Source organism: Lontra canadensis, unplaced genomic scaffold, assembly GCF_010015895.1.
Source record: "Lontra canadensis isolate GAN:19392208 unplaced genomic scaffold, GSC_riverotter_1.0 scaffold2, whole genome shotgun sequence".
Taxonomy (NCBI): Eukaryota; Metazoa; Chordata; class Mammalia; order Carnivora; family Mustelidae; genus Lontra; species Lontra canadensis.
The window spans coordinates 43,132,896-43,148,348 of record NW_022630996.1 but is presented as its reverse complement, the minus strand read 5'-3'; the positions used below and the strand labels follow the sequence as shown (position 1 = coordinate 43,148,348).

General features: G+C 43.1%; 1 protein-coding gene across 4 annotated transcripts in view; it reads right to left on the bottom strand.

Annotated features, from left to right (window-relative positions):
* The window catches only part of OSBPL3 (oxysterol binding protein like 3), a 168,483-nt gene that overhangs the window by 62,393 nt on the left and 90,637 nt on the right, over positions 1–15,453 (bottom strand). For all 4 annotated transcript variants that reach the window (XM_032872996.1, XM_032872999.1, XM_032873003.1 and 1 more), the window contains exons 3-5: positions 3,169–3,285; positions 2,955–3,008; positions 1,871–1,984 (exon numbers count right to left, since the gene is read on the bottom strand). In XM_032872996.1, coding sequence (XP_032728887.1) covers positions 1,871–1,984; positions 2,955–3,008; positions 3,169–3,285 — 285 coding nt within the window. The remainder of the gene's footprint in view (positions 1–1,870; positions 1,985–2,954; positions 3,009–3,168; positions 3,286–15,453) is intronic.

Sequence of the window (15,453 nt, the reverse complement as noted above, 5' to 3'; positions counted from 1 at the left end):
TGATCTGTTCTCAGAGGCCCTTAAAAATCGGCGCCCAGAACATTCGTCTTCACTCATTTTTTTTTAATTGGTTAAGTGAGGTAGAAGAATCAAAGCACTTTATTAAGTAGCTGTCCGGCATTCTGTTCCAACCCCACCAGCAGATATAGGACCGTGGGTGGACAGGCACTTAACCCTTCGGCTGCCCAGATTACTCATCTAGAAAATAAGAGAATGGGATTGGGCGGCCGCCACTTAAAAGCTGCCTGACTCTGAGGCCACTAACGAGGACCCTCAGACAATAGCTCGCACCTACACGAACACTCACAGCTCACTTTCAATCAAATGAACAAGAAACACGAACAGAACTTAAGAGTAAATCAACACAGAGAAATACTAAACTGCTTGTCATGGTATTAGCACACAATGTTATTTTAAGCACTCGGGTTCTTCCAAACCTAGGAATGAATAATTCCAAACTTAGGAATAATAATTTATTCTACTATGTGAAGCAGTGGATGAACCTGACCATGTCAAGACAGAACTAAGTAGGGGTCATTGAAAATACATGGAGACACAAGTGACACTCTTCTAGAGGAGACTAATCGACCTTCGAGGCAGGGGGTGGGAGAGTGGGCTGTTTTATCTTTTCTTTTTTTTTTTTTTTTTTTTTTTTTTAAGTTATTCTCAACCAAGGGACATTTGGCAATGGGAGATGTTTTTTTGACTGTTATAACTTAAAGGGGCTTGTTACCAACATCTAGTGGGAAGAGGCCAGGGGTACCCCTCAATACCCTCTAATGCACAGGACAGACCCCACAGCCAAGAATTCTCCAGCCCACTATGTCAGTAGCGCCAAGGGTGAGAATCTCTGCTTTGCTCAGGACTTAGGCTAGGCCGCAGCATGACTGACCACATGTATGTATTAGGAATATACTTGTGTAAGCACCACACAGGTCCTGTGAGGAGAGCAGGGGCATCCTAAGACATGGAGCTCACCATCTCATGCTCATTTTCCCAATCCCCAACCCCCACGCTCATTATTCCAAGTAATTTGCTCGAAGTAAGAAAAGAGTTTTAAAATCCTCTCAATTAACTCCTCATGTTTGGGTCCCATCTAATAATTATACACAAAAGCTAAAGTTCTTGAGCTTACAGCAGGCCGGGCATCATGCCAAGTTTCCTCCATGCAGCAGTACAACATGGGCACTATAATAATTCCCATTCTGGGGAAGGGTGGTGAGAAAACGGAGACTTTCAGGATTAAAAAATTTGCCAAAGGCCAATAGCCTGTAAGTAGCCAGGTCAAGATCTGAACCAGATCTGGACCTCTGGACCCTACCACCTGGCAGGGGAGAGGGCAGAAGGGACGAGTGAGGCACTTTCAGAGGTATTAATTGGAGGAGGCCCATACTTTAGGAGAAAAGTTCCCGACATTCACTGTACTATGAGAATTTTATTGGAATCCCTATAAAATTATAGGGGTTTTAGATTATAGCTAAAGCGGTAAATATTGTGTTTCAGGGAACCTACTTTAACCCATGGGACATGGTTCTTCACTATAGGCACTACAGTCTGGGGGAGGAGGGGTTATTTGGAAACACAACGATTTTAGTAATTACTGACTGTTGTCATAATCATGGTATGTGTGGGGCGTGGTCCCTACAGGGTGGGCGACAAGGATGCTAAACCTCTGGCAGCCTGTGCGATGGTCCATCCAAGTATCAATAGCATCTGTTAGAAATAACTTTCATAATGAAGATCTTCTACACGTTGGTTGGATCTTTTGAAATAAACAAAAGGGCATTACCAAATAGCACTGTAACTGACAATCCCTTTGCAACTGAAAGAAACCATGGGACAGGAGATCACTCCAGGGAAGCAGCCTCACCTTCAGATGGTAGATGTGCTCCTCGGTATCTAGATCTATGCATTTTGATGACTTTTTCACAGACATCACCGAAAGCCCAACATCGATGCAGCCATGCAGCTTCTCTCTCTCGATCTGCAGAGGCGTGAGAAGAGGGCCAGTTGAGGTGCAGGCTGTTAAAAACAGTAGTAACATCCCTGACGTTCCTCTAGCCTCCCCTTCACATCCACGAATACAAATGTAATAACGACAACTTACCAAGCACTTAGTGTGAACCGGTACTGAATTAAGTGTTGTCCATGCATTACCTGTTTGAGTCTATGGGGGGGTTAAGCAACAAGTGCTTTCTTTGCACAGCCAGTGAGTAAGTAAGCAAGGGAGGAAGTCCATGGATGGACCCCCATGGCAGTGAATTCACCTGCTACCTGCACTGACTTCCCCAGAATTAGTTCCCAATCTCTAAATTCATCTGGAAATGATTTAAAAAGGGGAGTAAGGGGGGAGGCTAAGACAAGCCACCGTGGGTCAGGCCTTACGTCAGGTTTTCTATAGGCAACCCGAGGACATGAGCTCTAGGAGGCGAGGGAAGCAAGAAGGGAAGGGGGAAGTGCTGGGGGAGAGGAGGACCCATATAAGGGACAGGACGAACAGTCATTCCAGCCGTTGTGGGCTGTGTCCCTCATGTTAATGCAACAGGGAACTTCCTATCCCCTTCATCAAGGGCCTTCTCCACCAAACCCCTCAGTCACTCTAACTGTGAGAGTGATACCTGTCCTATGTTTGATTCCTGTTAGCTTGCTGGGAAAATGTCTTTTCCCACCCAGAGGACCCCTCAGCCCAACCCTAAGAACTGAACAGACCCCTGGATACCCACTGGGGTGTTGAGAGGAGCCCTCCACCTTGACTTGATGGGCAAACTGAGCCCACCCAGGGCTGGGACAGTGGGAAGCTGGCACCTCTGGTCCATGCGAAGGAACTATTACTCCCTATGGTTTCCAGTTCAGAGAAATGCAATCCCCCAATGTGTACAATCTCATCCATGGGCTGACAACAATGAGCCCTTCAGAATTCTTTAATAACATATTCGATTAAGGAGAAGACTTACATCGGTTTGGCTCTTGGCATATTTCAAGATTCCTTTGTCCAGATAGAAAAATCTCTGTAGGGAAGAAAGGGTAATTCACTAAGGCATCCCATTTAAATACACACCCTTCCCTTGGTCCCAATGTTCAACTTCAAATAAAATATACACTATACATGCCTACAAACCGTATACTGAGTGGGTGCAAATAAAGATGAGTCCAAGGCCAGTGTCTTACCTTGTGCCAACCTTTCAAGGGCCATTTCCTCTTTTTCAGCAAAAATCCTTTTTGAATGGCTGGCTCCTGGGTGTAACTCATCTCTCCTCTCAGCCCTTCCACCACTTCCCAGCTGTCCTGTTCCAATAAAACAGTTCGTGTTAAATGGCTTCAAAACCAATAACAACATTTAGAAGCTACTTCATCCTATTGGTAAATCCATCCGAGATGGTGAGATTGGCTGGGTTTCCTCGGGGAAGAAGTTAAACTTTAATTTTCATACAGGTCCTGGACTTCATGAATTTAATCCTATAATTTAATGGCATCAAATTTGATTTTTTTCCCCCAAAAGCCCTCTCCCAGAAAGGAATGTTTTTCTCTCTTTAGTTCTGAAACACGGCTAACGGTAAAGCTTTTACTGGAAGTTCTATTTTTGTTCCCTTTTACATCATCACACAGTTACTGCTTACTCACCGCTAGACTTCAGTCTGAATTTTAACCAAAGGCTACAGCCATCAGGTGGGAATATAGGAAAACTGGCTTAAGTACTGGCTGAAAAGTATGAAATTGAATGCAAGCTGGTAAACATGACAACTTAGTCAAAATAATGAGTCAGTTGCAAGGTAATTATTTCAAATTCTAGCTATTTAAGTACTGGAAATCCTGAAGCATTAAAAAGGTGCTTTTGAAACAAGTATTTTCATCTCTTTTCAGAAATGTTGTCTGCCACGCCCTTATTCTGTTTCAAAACGTTTGTTCGGAAAGCAATTATTGCTCTACTGAGCTTCTTGTAATTTTGAAGAGGTACAATGTTATTACATTGTTATTACAATGAATCCTCTGTTGACTAGGTAGCGTCAACTCATTGACTGAAAAACGATTTAAAAGGGATACAAAAGAAAAACACTAAAAATTCTGAAAATTTATTTTAAGTGTTTGAAAATGCACAAATCACTGCAAAATTGCCCCAAGATAGACCAAAGTTGGCAATATCCATTTTAGAGGCCAAGATAATGCATTTTTATCTTATTAATGGATTAATATACACAAAAAGCACAAATCTTAAAAGTACAACCTGATGAATTTATACGCCTATACCATCAGTAACTACCATCCAGATCAGAGAGAAACATTTCCAACACATAATTAAGTTTTGACAAACATGTCCTTCCCCACCCCTCCAATGTTTTTGAGATATTATTGGCATATAACATATACAAGTTTAAAGTATACGATGGGATGATTTGATACCCCTCCTCTCAGCACCTCCTCCCTTCACTACCCCTTTTTTTGTGTGTGGTGATAACACTTAAGATCTACTTTCTTCACAACGTTCCAAGAATATAATAAGGCATATACTCACCGTGCTGTACATTAGATCCCCCAGAACTTACTTAACTTAGAGCTGGGCATTTGTACAATTTCACTAGCATTTCACCCCTGCCCACTCCCAGGAGACACCATTCCACTCTCTCTTTCCTGGAGTTCAGCTTTTATAGATTCTGCATATAAATGACAAGATACGGTATTTGTTTTTCTCTGATTTATTTCTCTTTGCCTAATGCACTCGGTGTGCATCCATGTTGTTGCAAAAGACAAGATTTCCTTCTTTTTTATGGCTGGATGATATTCCCCTTTGTATGTGTATCACATTTTCTTTATCCATTCATCCACGGATGGACACTTAGGTTGTTTCCTTGTCTTGGTTACTGTGAATAAAGTTGCGATGAACGTGGGGTGCAGATATCTCTCCATGAGACAAACATGTCCTTTTGGCCAAGATTTCATATTGACTAACGTGCTCTTAGTCAAATGTCCAGACTACAGGTGAGGGTTACAGGTAGAGGCCAGAGGAATTGGGAGATGGACAGTAGTAAGTCTGGACCAGCAGCAGGAAGCAGAAGCAATTTGATTCAAGCCACTGGAAATAGTCTAATGGAAGGGCATGGAACCAGAGGGGTCTAGGGTCCCCTGGCTCAGTTTCTGTGTTGTCCTCAAGTTCAATACCTGGGAAACACGTGGTATCGAGAATACCTCTCTACTTTAGCAACTGAACTCTACGACAATCCTGGCAGATCTGCCTTCTATCTGATTGCCATTTACCATGAATATACACATTCCACACTTCTGAAATGGTAGTAGGATCCCAAGAGCTAGAGTGGTAAAAGGGAAATCTTCTATGGAAAAAAGCAAAACTTATATTTAGCTCTTAAATTGGAGGACTTTTTCAGAAAGGCAGCAAGATCAAATGAGATTTATCACATCACCAATTATTCAAAGTCACTTAATTACACCCAGACGATACATGGAGAATGCATATTATTAAGGAATGAGAAGCCACACGCACATGCACACACACTCATGACCTCTGTTCACATGTATATCAGCTTAGAAAGCCATTCCTCAAAATTTAACATGTCCTACCTGCCAAAATTTTAATGAATTCTTAAGGTCAAGTTTAAAAATTCTACCGCCTCCAGGAAGCCTTCTTCAAAGGACAGTACTATTTCATCTCAGAAACTTCATCCACACTCCATCTTACCTTTCTAGTTTACCATTTACTTTTATATGTGAGATTTTATCATCCCTACTAGACAACAAACTCCTTGAGGGTGTAAAGCGTCTAGTTCACTTCTGATTTCCTCACAATGCTCAATCTGCTGTCCTGAATAGTATACATCTGATAGGCTAATCAATAAACTTGGTCTTAGAATAAGACTGCAAACCGATTTATGTCCTTGGAATATTATAAATCAGCATGCATTTGAAATGTGCCCAATATCTTTGGGCCAAATGACTATTTACAGGTTAAATACAGCACATTCATATCTGCGAAAGAGTATATGTGCCTGTTACCATTGTTAAATGGAAATCAACGGCTCAAAATCTTTTGGGAAGTACTCTCAGGGGATCAAGTCCTTTCCATTTGTTTAAAACACCCAAGCAGAAGGCAACATGCAGTGATAATACTAGACAATCATGCATGTCTGCTCAATACATTCAATTGTGCAGAACGCAAATGCCAATGGGGATTAGATATTAATTGCATACTTTACAAAACTGAAAAACATGGAAGGAGATCATATCTATAGTTAAAGAAAAACAAGAATTAAATTTCAAAAATGTTTCAAGGATTCATGTTAGAACTAGATCTCTCCTGAATTCTTGAGACCTAATACATTCCTGCCAATGAGCCAATGTGGAAGGCAGGGAATCAGACTGCATTTGCTAGCATTTAAAGGAAATAAGCCAGAAACGGTTTGCATTTATGCCAAACAAAATACCGTCTTTTTTCCTCATTTTCTACCTGGGCTCAGAACTTAAAACGCTCACCAGGTTGGAAAAGCCAGATTTGACGTATTTAAGGAAGTGGAGACTCTGCTCAACTAAGGAAGAAAGCTCTGCAGCCAACTCCTTTTCTGGGCTTGCCACCCAAATCCTCCCCTTCCAGCTTCCCTGTCTGCCACCATCCTTGAGTTACCCGGCTGAAACCTGAGAGCCAATGTTCTCCGTGGGGGCAGTTCTCTCCCTCCAGGGCTGCCAAGTGGTGGGGGTACTTCTGGTTGTCTCGGTTCCCCAGATCTAATGGATGGGATCCAGGGATGGTCAAAGTCCCACAGGGCCTCCATCTCAGACAATGAAAAAGTTGCCCCACTTCCCCGAGACTTTCTAAAGTGCCAGTGGACTTTTTTGTAGGTGAAACCTGTTTATAATTTCTTGAGCACAGAATTTGACTCTGTTTCACATCTATACCCAAGTATTTCTGCAAGGTTTTTAGACACTTTGAATTCTTAGTATTGCAACTACCAGGTAACTGAGGGGAGGCTCTATTTCCTTCTGTTTGGGACTTTAACAAGCATCACCCGTCATTCTGGAGAATTGTGCCACTGAAGGTGGTGTCACTTGTGGTATCTGAGTTATTAGCACAACACACCCGTATGGGTCTGCATTGGTAGCTGTCATGATTTACATATAGGTATATCTGACCACATCATTATATCTTCTGGTATGATCATATGTGGACATCTATATTTTAAAATAAATATTTTAATATTAACCACTTTCTCTGAGTTTTCCTTTATGTTACAGCAAATCATTACGGTGATACTTTCAAAATTATTATTCATTATGAATTAATAATGAATTTCATTTGAGGAGAGTACAGGGTCACTAAAATATTGGTCACAATAAAGGGATATTGTTTTGCTGGGATTAAGGACCACTGCTGAACCTGACACAAATTCTGTGAGAAGAAATGTTATGCCCTCATGGTGCAGTGAAATCATTTGGAACTGAGAGGGCTTAATTAATTTTCTCATAAGTAAGTACTGTTGGTTTCATCCTCAAAATGTTTATCTTCTCTGTCCCTTCCTCTCTGTTCCCCAGCCACTATCCAGACCCAAGCTCTCATCCAACCTGGTTTCCCAAGATTCTCCACTTCCATAATCATTTATGGGGCCCCATTATGCCCTATACTCCATGCAGTATACAAATTAATATAATGCAATACTTGTCTGCATTTCCACTTTGGTGGTTTATTCATATTGTTCCAGCCTCCCAGAATCTTCTCTTGATCTTCTCCACCCATGCAAACCCTTCAAAATTTTAGTTCAGTTTCTCAAATTTTCCTAAATTATCCAACCCACATCAACTGTATATAACTGTAAATATGGTATTATTTATTATCAATAATTATTGACATTATCAATATTATTATCAATAATATAAAGTAGTATTATTTATTATCAAATGACTTAGTGTCTCCTTAGTTCATGATTTTTTTTCCCTACTTTTATCCTAGGACTTTGGTCTTTTCTCCTCAAAACAATTATAGGGGAAAACCCTACATTGCTTAGAACACCAGCAATGATCTATATATATATTTTAAAATTTTTGCTATATATGTGATACTTATGCTATATACTATATATATATATCTCAAATAAAAGAATTCTCCCAGGTTTATTAACTATTGGGCTTTCAACCCAAGAAAATGGATTAAGTTCTCAAACCAAGTAAATGGTGCTAGATAGATGGTTAACAAGGAAGTATTAAGTCGTACCCATAGTTCTATATAGCCTGACATTTAAAACACAAAAGGATAGGGCCAGGAAATACTACCGAAGGGGGTTGACTAAAGCAAGAACAATATAAACAATAATAACATAAAATAATTGGAGAACAGTTTTTAGCTTTATAAAAGCAGGAATCTTTTCTGCCTTACTCACTACTTAATAGGGCATAGTAGGTATGAATAAATATGTTGAACAAATACATGAAACACAATAACTAAATGTATTAAGCATGTACTATCTGCCAGGTTGTGTGCTAAACACTGTACTTACATTATGATACTTAATCCTTGCACTATCTTGTGAGGTTGGATTAGTATCCTTATTGCTGGAATGTGGAAACTTCTGGAAATTTTTTGGAATGAGGAAGAGAGCATTAGATAACTTCCTTGACGTGATAAAGCCACCAAATAGTAAAGCCACCTGACTTCAGAACCTCCATTGTTATTCATGCTGCTACGTATTATAACACATATTCTGCTATAATTTGAATATATAAATTCTGATGATGAACCTGAGTAAATGCTAAGCAGTAGCCAAGATCCTGAAGCAGTCTGAAGGAGTTAGGGAACACTGCCCTACGGGTAGAGACAAGCAAGGTCTGGGGTCCTGCTCAGAGCTACCAGGTTTCTGATCCTGCAGTCCCACTGAATGAGGGCAGGAAATCAGCCTGGGTGTTTTAACACTGCCAACTCTTGGCTCATTCGGTTTTTTATTTTGGAACGTCCACCCCATCTACTTCTTAATCTGCGAATTCTCATTTGCCCTAAACCTCCTTGGGGCACAAATTCTCTCCCTCATCAGCACCTCCACAAACCTCACAAATGAGTCTCTCTCTGAGCCAGAACATGGTTGGATGAGACCAGAGACAAGGTCCTCTATGAAGTAATCTCACTATTGGGGACGTATGGGGCCTGAATAAAATACTCACTGAATGAACAAGTCTGAGGAGCAAGGGGGTATGAAAAGGGCCCAGCAGAGTCCTCAGGATGAGGGATTTTAATCAGGTGTGCTGGAACGGGGGCGAACTGGTACTCAGGACAGAAAAAAGCAAAGATGCCGGCTTCTCTGGGCTCAAAGGACCAGGCGTCCCGAAGGAGCTGTTTCTGTTCCACACACCTGGTGACCAGGGAATAGAACATGCACCTTGAGCTGAATGTCCTAGGATACAGGACAGGGTGACCTTGGGTACCCGGGGAAGATTGAGGCCCTGCTGACTTAGCCCAGCACAGCTGGGCTGATGTCGTGCCCTGAGGCTATCAGGCTGAAAGCCCACAATGAGCATCAGATGGAGAGAGAAATGTGACAGGGGCTGGGGAAAGCGGCTTCCTAAGGTCTCCGCTTCAGTTTAACTGAAGACAGTCTGGCACTGTCGTCCGGCATTAAATTCAGTCTGTTTTACTGAATGTCAAAAGAGTGCCAAATATAGAAAGCTGCTTTGTGGTTGGAAAGGCAACTAAGCATTTATCTGTGCTCATGAGCTGGCACAGTTCATTTCCATATTGCTGAGTGCACGAGTTGAAAGCGCCCCCCACCCCCCGGCACAGCTGTTTCCACAGTGTACGTCTCCTCTGCGACTTTCAAGGGCTGGATTCTCGGTGCTGTCCTTGCAGTGATGTCAGAAATAGAAAGTAACTTAAAACTTCCATTCTTCCTGCAGTTGAAGAGTGTTGGGGAAGAAGTTTTGTGGCTGCCTCTCCCTATCTGGCATGACTGGGGAGTGGGTTGCTCTAGATTATTTAATCTGTTTCTCAGGTTTTTAAAATTTGCAAGGTAACAATACCCAGCATTAGATCACATGGAGCATAACTTAACAAGTTTAATGATTTTAAAGGCATTTCTGATTTTTTTTTTAAGATTTTATTTATTTGAGAGAGAGAGCGTGATGGGGGTGGTGGGTCAGAGGGACAAGCAGAGTCCCCTGCTGAGCATGGAGCCCAATGCAGGGCTTGGTCCCAGGACATTGAGATCATGACCTGAAAGAATCCAGAAGTTTAACCAACTGAGCCACCCAGGTGCAATACTTACCACCAAGAGCACCCAAGGCAAATACTTGTCAATAGATTTCCAGTTAATATAAGGACAGCTTTAAATGATGCCAGACCGATTCTATACTTACATCCAATCACAGAGTTGTAATTGTTACTTCTCGTCCAATTGTTTATTCCTCAACTAAAATTTCTGAGCACCAGCAGGCCTGATAGCAATAACAATTGAAAGAACACATTAGGGGCTCCCGGGTGGCTCAGTCATTAAGCATCTGCCTTTGGCTCAGGTCATGATCCCAGCATCGTAGGCCCGCATCAGGCTCCCTGTTCAGGGAGGAGCCTGTTTCTCCCTCTCCCACTCCTGCTTGTGTTCCCACTCTCACTGTCTCTCTGTCAAATAAATAAATAAAATCTTAAAAAAAAAAAAAAAAGAAGAAGAAGAAGAAGAACAAATCCGTTGGGGGCATGGTGTGTGTGATCTAATGCAGTGCTTCTCAATCTGTAACATACATGCTGATTACTGAAGATCTGTCAGAACGCAGATGTCAGTTGAGCAACTCTGGGGCGAGGTCTGCGCTTTGGCACCTTCCCAGGTGCAGCCACTGCTGCTGGACCACAGGCCCACTTAGAGCAGCCACACTCTAGGAGACCAGGCTGTCTTGAAGAACTGGGGTTTGACTTGATAGGTTCTGAAAGCCAAACCAGGACTAATGGGTAAGAATTATAAGGCCCTGGATCCCAGCGCTAATGAAGGACCGATCATCTGATTATTTAATAATTAGTGCTATGAACAATAACAAAAACAACATGGGCCACTCTATGGCCAGTTCCCTCATCACCGGAGAGCTCCATCGGAGGCTAGCGGATGGACTGCAGGGGATTCCGAGACCAGGAAGGTGCTCGGGATAAATGAGCCACAAAATCCCTTCCAAATCTTATTTCACAAATTCGTATCATATAAAATGGGCACGAAGTCTCTGTTAAGCAGGATGAGTAAGTTCTAGAAATCACCTGTACAACATTATGCCAATAGTTACCAATACTGTATTGTGAATGTAAAAGCTTGTTAAAAGAGTGTATCTCTGGGGCACCTGGGTGGTTTGGTGGGTTAACCGTCTGGCTTTGGCACAGGTCATGATCCTGGGTTCCTGGGATCGGCCCTGTGTCAGGCTTCCTGCTCAGCAGTGGGCCTGCTTCTCTCTCTCTACCCGTACCCACCCTGCTTGTGCTCTCCCTCTCTCTCTTTCAAATGAATAAAATCTTTAAAAAAATAAAAAATAAAATAAAATATTGGCTGATAAAGTCTCCTAAAAGCAAACCAAAAAACCAATAGCATTAGCTTCTATCTAGTAACCTCAGGTACAGTCTCTGATGTAAGGATCTAAGTGAGAAGAATGAAGAAAAAAGGAAGGCTGAGCAGGGAAGACCCCACCCAGACTGGCTACATGGGAACGAGAGCCATGACCTGCCGATGGCCATATCTTTCCTCTCCCTTCCCACCCAGACACACAGCTCCCCCACCCATGCCTAGGCAGGGAGGCAAACATCCAGAGGCCTTAGTCCTCAAAATGTACTAAGTCTTAATTCCTGGGGTTGTCACAGACCAAAACACTGGTGCCTTAATTACTTGGAGAATGGGAGAGTATGCACTCAGTCTTGGGGGTGAGTGCTTGAGAAAGCACGGGATGTCAGGGAGAGATAAGGAGGGTCACTGGCAGCAGACACCGACAAGGAGGAGAAAAAAGCCAGGGCTGTGTCAGCTCTGTTGCTAATTCCACCTGAGATCCAAATAAGAGAAAAATGCTTTCCGGTTGTGTTAACCACAGATGGGTTTATTATTAAAGTAGAATTAATAAAAATAAACTTTAACGTACATATGATGATTTCGACCCTGTTGAGCACTCGACAGTTATGGCTGTAATGACACCCGTACTTTTAGGATCTTCGAATATATTTGTGGGTTATTAATTTTGCTAAAAATCCCTCTAATGGAACACAAACCCTTCAAGGCTGTGGACAGCATCTTTCATGCACTCTGTTTTCTGTGATGCTCTTCTCTGGCAACAAGGCCTCTTGAGAGCTGCACCTACTGTTAAAGATGGAGACACCAAACCTACAAATGTCACCGCGCTCAGGCCGTGCAGCCCATCAGCTACAACTGCTTAATGGTCTGTGTGTCTCCAATGACTCTGTAATGAAGGTGCATAGAGTTTAGCCAACATCACCCACTGTGAAGTGGCGGCCCCATTTGTGGTCTGCAGATGGCACACAGAACCTCTCTGCCCAACGCCCACTCGGACAAGATCACCCATGAGGATGCTAGAGGCCACCCAAGGCCACCTGCTGCCCTGCCAGTCCGGCTCCTCACCGCCGGGCACTGCTCTCCCCACAGCACAATCAGTCTGTCTCATGTTCCCGCACTTGACAGGCACGTGTGTTAGCCAGTGAGGACAGGGTAACTCTGCGCTCAAGGGACTCAAGAGTCTCTTCCAGGTTTATTTAGCTTTCTGGGTACAGAAGGAATGATTAGCTTTCCCTTGCAGAGTCATGGAGTCATTCTTTTAAACCTCAGAGTTTGAAAGAGAATGTGAAGTCATCTACCCGGCTCTTTCCGTTGAGAGATGAGGAAGCTATGAGAAATAATTTGTGTAGGACCACGAAGATGAGTGAAGGACTTCTGAGGACTCCAACCTAGTGCCCTTCCCACTACCTCTTTTTAAGAATTCCTTCACTGTCACAGGGGCAGTTAGTCTCATGGAAGAGCCCCCTGGGCTCACTCCCCACAAAGGGGCAGGTGCATGTGATACCAGAGAAATTCTCCCATGCAGACTCTTCTGTGAAGGGAACTCAGTCAGAGGCACAAAGTGGGGACACTCTCTTGCACTCTTTTTTGTATACCTCCCAGCACCATTTTAATATTTTATCTTTACTACCTTCTCATTAAAAAAAAAAAAAATCATACTGTAGGGACGCCTGGGTGGCTTAGTTGGTGAAGCATTTGCTTTCGGCTCAGGTCATGATCCGGGGGTCCTAGGATCAAACCCTGCATTGGGCTCCCTGCTCAGCGGGGAGACTGCTTCTCCCTCTGCGTACCACTTCTCCTACTTGTGCTCTCTCTCTTTGACAAATAAATAAAATCTTAAAAAAAAAATCATACTGTCTTTGGCATATCACAGAGCTCTGCCCTTCAGTGTCTGAGCCTGGAGAAAACCGCAGACTCTCTGTGTTCAGACATCACACATCTGCTCTCCAATTACAGGGCACACAACTCCTGAAGAAAACCCTCTTCATTGCTGGATGGCGCTAGCTGATAACGGTGTTCTCTCTGGTGAGGGTGCTCAAAACTGTTTTTTTTTTTTTTTCCCAGAGCTAATTGAAAATTGCAATCAAAGTAGAGACACATTCTGGCTAACTAATGCACATATAATTTAGAATCATAGGAGTAGGTACCAGAATAGGCTCTTCCTGTCTCTGATCCAAATCATTGGCGATTTCCTCCTTAGTCTGTACAAGAATAACATTCTCATAATGAGAACCCAGTGACTGGATAACATCCCAGGGAGCCTTGTGAATCAAAGAAGGAATGACTTAGGTGTTACGGAAGTTAGAGTCTGGTTCGTAACTGGTCTTGCATTTAATAAGGCAGGCTCTACCCAGAGGTCTGAGGCTTAGCACCAGATACTGGAGATGGAAAGACAGAAAACCCAGGGCTGGCTTCCAAGAAGTTAGCATATATTAAAAATAAAGAGATACGAGGCTGAAGACTTGAAAATGCTGAATGGGAGCTTCAAAAGAAAGTGCTACCAGAGTTCTCAAGCACAATCCCATGAGCTAGACCCACCTCAGGAGGAAGCCTTGAGCTGGGACTCAAAGGAATATGGACACGCGGGTCAGTGGCTCAGCAGAACCACAGCGGCTCTGGAGGCTCTTGGGGAGAATGTGTTTGTATCAGCTAAGGTTGCTGTAAGAGAACACCACAGACTTGGGAAGTCCAAGATCAAGGTGCTGCTAGATTTGGTTCCCGGTGAGATTCTGCTTCCTAGTGTGTAGACAGTGCCTTCCCGCCTTGTGCTCCCATGGCCTTTTGGTGTGTGAGAGTGAGCGCTGGTGTCCTTCCCCTTCTTATAAGAGTACTAATCCCATCTTGAAGGCACCAGCCCTCGGGACCTCATCTAAACCTAATTACCTCCTGCAGGCCTACCTCTAAATACCAGTAGGAGGGTTAGGGCTTCAACGTGTGAAAGGGGGGGGTGGAGAAGGGAGGACGAAAACATTCAGTCCACTGAAAGCATTATTCCTCTCTTCCAGTTTCCGGTGGCTACTGGCATCCTTGGTTTGGAGTCACATCGCTCCAACCTCTGCCTTTGCCTTCACATCCATGTCTGTATTCTCCCCTGTGTGCTTCTTACAAGGACACCAGTCACTGAGTTTAGGGCTGAACCTGATAGTCCAGGATGATCTCTTCATCTCAAGATCCTTAAATTAATTATATCTGTAAAGATCCTCTTTCCAAATAAGTTCCAAGGACTAGGCTGTGGATATAACATTTGGGAGGTGGGGACACCATTCCCCCACTACTTGACAAAAGGAACCAGGAAGCCAGAGATGCGCCAGGGATGGGCCCGCTCTGACATGGGACAGACAGAGGGTGACTTAAGTTGGGAGGCAGGCTTGTGTACAGATGTAAAGGGAGACACAGCTGCTCTTGATGGTAGGGCCAGCATGTAGAGGACTTCGGGAGGCTGTCAGATTATTCTAGAGAAGGCGTCTGTTTTGCCACCGTCCTACTTCTTATACTGTCATTTCTGGGCCTTCAGCATTTTAATATCAGCATATCACCAAAGTTGATTTAGACTCTCCCTCCCTAGGAAAGAACTGTTGAGTAGGTTCAGTTTACATTTGCATGTATAGCTTCTAGAGGAAAATTCCAGTAACTGCATAGCCAGTAAGCTGTGCTTTCAAGAAAAGCTTTGGGGTCACTGTTCTGCTTTCATATATACTGTACTATGGCTGATACCAACTGTAAATAAATAAATTGAATTCTTAAAGCACTGCATGTAGTCTCTCTCATAGCAGTATTTCTTTTTTTCTTTTTTTAAAGATACTATTTATTTGTTAGAGAGGCAGAGAGAACACAAGCACGGAGAGCAGAAAAAGAAGAGAGAGAGAAGCAGACTTCCTGCTTAGCAAGAAGCCCTATGCAGGACTCAATCCCAGGACCCTGAGATCATGACCCAAGCGGAAGG